General features: G+C 44.6%; 1 protein-coding gene across 2 annotated transcripts in view; it reads left to right on the plus strand.

Moving 5' to 3' along the window:
* ptprub (protein tyrosine phosphatase receptor type Ub) overlaps positions 1 to 7,500 on the plus strand; it is a 700,336-nt gene that overhangs the window by 556,964 nt on the left and 135,872 nt on the right. For both annotated transcript variants that reach the window (XM_034175133.1, XM_034175134.1), the window contains exon 17: positions 722 to 729. In XM_034175133.1, the coding sequence (XP_034031024.1) occupies positions 722 to 729 (8 nt within the window). The remainder of the gene's footprint in view (positions 1 to 721; positions 730 to 7,500) is intronic.

Genomic DNA, 7,500 nt, shown 5'->3' on the forward strand with positions numbered 1-7,500 from the left:
TATCCTTCTCGCCAACGTACGCTTCCTTGAAAGCCAGTTGGACTACCTGAAGCTGGATTTAAACACCAAACTGGAGACAAGAGACTATCCTCGTTTTCACTGAGACGTGGCTTAATCTATCTGTCCCTAATGCTGCCATTAGCCTGGATGGGCTAGCAACATTCAGAGCTGACAGGAGCAATGGTCTCACTGGTAAAACCCAGGGAAGTGGTGTATGCATCTACACTAATAACAGCTGGTGTAACAACGCTATCCTGGTTTCCAGTCATTGCTCTGTGGACATTGAGTTTATGACTGTGAGATGCAGACCCTTTTACCTGCCACGGGAATTCATCTCTGTGATCATTGTTGCTGTGTACATACCACCCAGTGCCAATACCAAGCAAGTGCTAAGTACCCTCTACTGTGCCGTCACTGATATGCAGTTCACACACCCGGAGGGCGTTCTTATTGTTGCTGGGGACTTTAACCAGGCCAAGACTGTTCTTCAACATTTCCATCAGCATGTGGACTTTGTTCCTAGAGGGGAAACACACTTGACTTGGTTTATCAAACATCAAGAAAGCTGTCAGAGCAGCCCCACATCCACACCTTGGCTCCTCAGACCATCTCTCTGTTAATTCAAGCATACCAACCTTTGCTCACCAGAGAAAAGCCTGCGGTGAAGAAGGTGAGAGTGTGGCCTGAGGGTGCTATGTCTGCACTGCAGGACTGTTTTGAGCACACAAAGTGGGGTATGTTCAGGGAGGCGGCAACGGACAGTCAGCACACGAATGTAGAAGAGTACGCTGCATCTGTGCCTGACTATATCCAGTGGTGCATGGAGGAGGTCACAGTAACAAAGACAATAGTAACTCGTGTCATCCAGAAAGCTTGGATGACAATGGAGGTGCGCTCAAGACTGAGGGAGCACGATGCTGCTTTTAAGTCTGGTGATGCAGTGGCACTCAGATCAGCGAGGGCCAATCTGAACCGTGCCATCAAGGCAGCAAAGCGGGCCCACTGACAGAAGATCCAGGGTTTCTTCTCTGACCCTAGCAATACCCAACAACTGTGGCAGGGCATACAGACTGTCACGGGCTACAAAGCCACACCCTATCCCTGCCAAAATGACATCAGCTTCCTCAATGAGCTCAACAACTTCTTGGGGAGATTTTACTGTGCGGAGATACACCAGACCACATCTGCCAACTTGGACATCTGTCTTAACACCACGTATTTCCTGTTGAGGGGGAATTACTACAGGTAGATCCATGGTTGTGCGATGGGGTCTCTGGTATCCCCCATTGTGGCCAATGGCATTGTTCACAGGCATATCTCCCAGTCACTGGTTCAGCTATGTCTATGACACATGGGTTAAAATCAAGCAGTGGGAAGTGGAGGCCTTTATAGCACACATCAACTTGGTGGACTCCAATATCAAGTTCACACGTGAGGATGCCAGAAACAATTTAACAAACAAACCATTTAGCCTTCTTGGACTGTGATGTTACGATTGGAGAGAACAGGCAGCTTCAGACAAGGGTTTACAGAAAACCTACTCACACTGACCAATATCTGCGCTTTGGCTCAAACCACCCCCTTGAACACAAGCTCTGGGTGATCAGGATGCTTCAACACAGAGCCCTACAGGTGCCCACAACTACAGAGGGAAGGGCTAAAGAACAACAACATGTATGGAAAGCCCTCACAGTATGTGGTCGATGGTCCTTGGATAAAGTGCAGAAGTCCCAAAGAACAAAGAGACCAGACAGACAGGAGACAGAGCCAAGAAGAAGAGTGTCTCTCCCTTATTTAGCGGGAGTAGGGGAAAAACTACAGAGGATCTTCAGACAGCACAAAATCCCAGTTTACTTTAAACCTGTTAACACCTTGAGACAGAAATTAATTCACCCTAAGGACAGGATCCCTAGTTACAAACAGAGCAATGTAGTGTATTCTGTTAGATGTCAGGAAAACTGTAACAAACACTGCATAGGTGAGACTAAGGAGCCGTTGCACAAAAGGTTATACCAGCACCGCAGAAAGGGCACCGATGGACCTCAGTCGGCAGTTCATCTCCACCTTAAAGACACTAACTACATGTTTTAGAGTTTTAACTTGCACTTGTAGATGTAGCGACGAACTGTGTTAACTGACAATTGTTTTCTGACGTGTTCCTGAGCCCACGCAGTAAGATCCTTTACACAATGATGTTGGTTTTTAATGCAGTGCCACCAGAGGGATTGAAGGTCACAGGCATTCAATGTTCGTGTTCAGCCTTGCCGCTTACGTGTAGAAAGTTCTCCAAATTCTCTAAATCTTCTGATTATATTATGGACTGTAGATGACGGAATCCCTAAATTCCTTGCAATTGAATGTTGAGAAACATTGTTCTTAAACTATTGGACTATTTTTTTTTAATGCAGTTGTTCACAAAGTGGTGATCCTCGCCCCATCTTTGCTTTTGAACGGCTGAGCCTTGTGGGGATGCTCCTTTTATACCCAATCATAACACTCACCTGTTTCCAATTAGGTGTTCTTTGAGCATTCATCAACTTTCCCAGTCTTTTGCTGCCCCGTCACAACTTTTTTGAAATGTGTTGCAGGCATCCGTTTCAAAATGAGCAAATAATTGCACAAAAACAATAAAGTTTATCAGTTTGAACATAAAAAATCTTGTCTTTGTGGCATATTCAATTGAATATAGGTTGAAGAGGATTTTCAAATTATTATATTCTGTTTTTATTTACATTTAACACAATGTCCCAACTTCATTGGAATTGAGGTTGTATGTGAAACAGCTGAAACCCAGCCTTAACCGGGGAGGAGTCTGAGACACACTTTGTCCCCTGTTTACAATGGGGTACTCAGGTCAAAGCAGTTTCAGTCTTTTGTTCATGGCAATGAGTCATTCACATCGTCAGGAGAGTCGACAGGAGAGACGTCAGTCCCATCGTTAGAAGGGACAGCTGCCCTGTAATTAGGAGGGTGCTAACTAGAGCACAATAGTGCTAATTAGAGCAATTGTTAGTCACTGGCCAATAGCAGTCTGCCTCTCAGTAGAAGGGGTCTGGTTAGGTTTAAAACTCCAGCTTTTGCTGGCTTCTGTTATTCTTCTCTACAAGAGTCAAGACAGAAGTCAGACTACCAGAGCAAGAATTTTAGCTGAGGAAGCTTCTGCGATTAGAAGTGAAACATCCTCATGTCAAGCACCCCGGTCCAGTTGAATATTCAAGCTTCTCTACCAAAAGAGCTCATTGTTGTCTTCAGGAGATCCCAACCCAGCCACACACCACTCCTCATCAACAACACAACAGTGGAGGTTGTCAGCAGCACCAAGTTCCTGGGGGTGCACATTACAGACAACCTCAGCTGGCTCAACACCACCTCCCCATCAAAGACAATTCAGCAGTGTCTGCCTTTCCTGCGACTGATGAGAAGAGCCTCCCTCCCCTCTCCCATCCTCTCCACCTTCTATAGAAGTACCGTCGAGAGCCTGCTGACCAGCTGCATCTCTGTCTGGTCTGCGAGCTGCAAGGCTTCAGACTGGAAGTCTTTGCAGAGAGTGGAGAGGACAGTGGAGAAGTTCACTGGGACTTCACTCCCCCCAATCCAAGACATTGCCCACAGGTGATGCCTAACCAGAGCTCACTGGATCCTCTCCGACCTCACCCACCCCCACAATGGACTGTTCTCCCTGCTGGCTTCTGGTAGGAGGTTCCGCAGCATGTGCTCCAGAATAGCCAGATTCAAAACAGTTATTTTCCACTGGCCATCAGACTGCTAAACGCCACTTAACCCCACTTCCTTGACCTCCTCTGGACTGTTGGTACTGTTTGAAGAAAACTTAAGAGCAGTGCTATCTGTGCAATGCTCCAGACACTGCTGCTAACCATATATTTAATTATTTGTATACTGTTTTTAAATGTAGCTGTATTTGCACACAGTGAGTAAAATAAGTATTTGAACACCCTGCGATTTTGCAAGTTCTCCCAATTAGAAATCATGGAGGGGTCTGAAATTTTCACCTTAGGTGCATGTCCACTGTGAGAGACATAATCCAAAAAAACAAACAAACAAAAAAAAAAAACGGAAATCACAATGTATGATTTTTTTAAATAATTTATTTGCATGTAACTGCTGCAAATAAGTATTTCAACACCTGCCAATCAGCAGAAATTCTGGCCCTCAAAGACCTGTTAGTCTGCCTCTAAAAAGTCCGCCTCCACTCCACTTATTATTCCAAATTAGAAGCACCTATTTGACGTCGTTAGCTGCATAAAGACACCTGTCCACCCCACACAATCAGTAAGACCCCAACTACTAACATGGCTAAGACCAAAGAGCTGGCCAAAGACACCAGAGGCAAAATTGTAGACCTCCACAAGGCTAGAAAGGGCTACGGGGCAATTGCCAAGCAGCTTGGTGAAAAAAGATCAACTTGACTGTCAATCTCCCTTGGACTGGGGCCCCATGCAAGATCCCACCTCGTGGCATATCAGTGATCCTAAGAAAGGTGAGGAATCAGCCCAGGACTGCACGGGAGGAGCTGGTCAATGACCTGAAGAGAGCTGGCACCACTGTTTCCAAGGTTACTGTGGGTAATACACTAAGATGCCATGGGTTAAAATCATGCATGGCACGGAAGGTTCCCCTGCTGAAATCAGCACACGTCCAGGCCCGTCTTAAATTTGCCCATGACCATTTGGATGATCCAGAGGAGTCATGGGAGAAAGTTATGTGGTCACATGAGACCAAAATAGAACCTTTTGGTCTTAATTCCACTCGCCGTGTTTGGAGGAAGAAGAATGCTGAGTACCATCCCAAAAACACCGTCCCTACTGTGAAGCATGGGGGTGGAAGCATCATGCTTTGGGGGTGTTTTTCTGCACATGGGACAGGACGACTGCACTGTATTAAGGAGAGGATGACCGGGGCCATGTATTGCGAGATTTTGGGGAACAACCTCCTTCCCTCAGTTAGAGTGTTGAAGATGGGTCGTGGATGGGTCTTCCAACATGACAATGACCCGAATCACACAGCCAGGATAACCAAGGAGTGGCTCCGTAAGAAGCATATCAAGGTCCTGGAGTATTTAGTGTTCAAACGGATGAACTTTGATGTTTTTGTGCAAATATTTGCTCATTTTGAAATGGATGCCTGCAACATGTTTCAAAAAAGCTGGGACAGTGGCATGTTTACCACTGTGTTACATCACCTTTCCGTCTAACAACACTCAGTAAGCGTTTGGGAACTGAGGACACTAATTGTTTTGATGTAATCCTGCTAACAGACTGATAAACAAATAAATAAGAAATCAACACCAATGATTTTATGTCCTTGGCAGATGTAATTAAAAGCACGAGTCCCCATAGCACAGCAGAGGGGCTGCCAGACTCGCTCGGTCTCTTCCAGAATCTCTGTTCCCCTCTGATCATCTCTTCTATTTTGGTGTGCTCCCAGGGTAGCTACTGTGTATCTCCCATGAGGAAAGTCAGATTCTCCTTTATTTCTCCAGTCACTCACAATGTAGTTTCATCCCTTGCCAACTCTTCACAAAGTTCTCTCACGATTCTCACACTTTGAGTTCTGCATTTATAAATTTGGCAGCACGGTGGCTTAGTGGTTAGCACTGTTGTCTCACAGCAAGAAGGTCATGGGATCGATTCCCACCTGTGGCCTTTCTGTGTGGAGTTTGCATCTTCTCCCCGTGTTTGTGTGGGGTTCCTCCAGGTGCTCCAGTTTCTTCCCACAGTTAAAGACATGCAGGTTAGGTGAATTGGAAAATTTAGAATTGCCCAGGTCTCCTTTGCAAAAGAGGTCTTGAGCTCAACGGGACTAACCTGGTTAAATAAAAAAAATAAAAAAAATTCAGACAACCCTACATTCAGAGGGCTTGGTGACACCCACGACAACTCTGAGTATATGGCAAGGACCCTTGTCACCTCGCCAACCTTGAACTGTTTAAAATTCAGGTGCAATGCATGCAACACCCTGCAATTCACACGAGTGGATAGCGACACCCAGCGAACATCGTGAGAATTCTTGCAAATTCCATCTCAAATGCCATTTGCAAGCTGTCGCAGACCAGTGAGATAGTCTCCTTAGTGTTAATCTTCATGTACAGTTTGCTTTTCCTTTATCTTTGCCAACATCTTCTTGTAGACCTTTCTATTTTCTTCATCGCTCTCACTATCCCAGTTCTTCCTTATAGCTTCTTGTACTTCATCATTAAACCACCAAATCTATTCATCTTCCTTCCTCTTTGCAGATGTCATGCCCAGCACATGCCCATTAATGACAATGTGAAAAGGGTTTTTTTTTTTTTTTTTTTAGATTTTTGCAAATTTATTAAAAATAAAATAACTAAGAAATCATGTGTACGTAAGTATTCACAGCCTCTGCCGTGAAGCTCAAAATTGAGCTCAGGTGCAACCTGTTTCCACTGATCCCACTGGTTCCAGAGAGCACAGTGGCCTCCATCATCCATAATACGAAGAAATTCAGATCCACTAGGACTCTTCTTAGAGCTGGCCGCCTGTTTACAGTAGGGATGGGTATTGACAAGATTTTATCAATATCAATACCATTATCGATCTGATTCCTTATCGATTCCCTTATCGATACCTCTTGTGAATTTTCTGTGTACTGAAAGTAGACTTTACAGGTTTTCTATGTAAACAACATTTTATTGAGTCTTAAAGTAAATAAATATGAAATTGGTCACTGGATCCTTAAACTCTGGACATAATAAACTCTACATGGTGGATCCTTGATCTCTGGACATAAATAGAAATAAACTAAATCTGTAGTTTTTGTCAAAAGTATTTCTTTTCAGAGATTATTGGCATGAATGTCTTTCCATACATCTGAGCTGTGCTCTTGCAGCTGCCTGCACTGCAAGTCAGGATGTAATTCATAAGGAATGGTAAATGGACTGCATTTATATAGTGCTTTTCCATCTGCATCAGATGCTCAAAGCGCTTTACAAGTAATGCCGCACATTCACGCCGATGTGAGGGTGCTGCCATACAAGGCGCTCACTACACACCGGGAGCAACTAGAGGATTAAAGACCTTGCCCAAGGGTCCTTAGTGATTTTCCAGTCAGGCTGGGATTTGAACTGAGGATCTTCTGGTCTCAAGCCCAACCCCTTAACCACTAGACAATCACCTCCCCAAAGAATGCAGGACGTCTCATTTTGGGAGAAAAAAAACATTTTCATCGATTGTCGTTTATTGTCTGTATTACAACGTTTGGAAAGCGGTGTAATTTTATTTAAATCGGCAACTCGTTTTGAAGTTATTAATTCTGACCGGACTCTGTCTCGGCAGAGAGCGGTGCGGCGTTTGGAGCTGTGCCAACGGAATGGAGGACGATTCTCATTTTTTGACTGCAACAAGACAAGAGTCCCAGTTAGTGACTTCAATCCACACAAAAGTGACTCATGATTGACATATTTTAATGGCTTTGAGAGGGGTTAAGAAGCGGACTTACTGTTTCTGAAGAGCAGCGAAT

Source organism: Thalassophryne amazonica, chromosome 7 (genome assembly GCF_902500255.1).
Source record: "Thalassophryne amazonica chromosome 7, fThaAma1.1, whole genome shotgun sequence".
NCBI classification, from domain to species: domain Eukaryota; kingdom Metazoa; phylum Chordata; class Actinopteri; order Batrachoidiformes; family Batrachoididae; genus Thalassophryne; species Thalassophryne amazonica.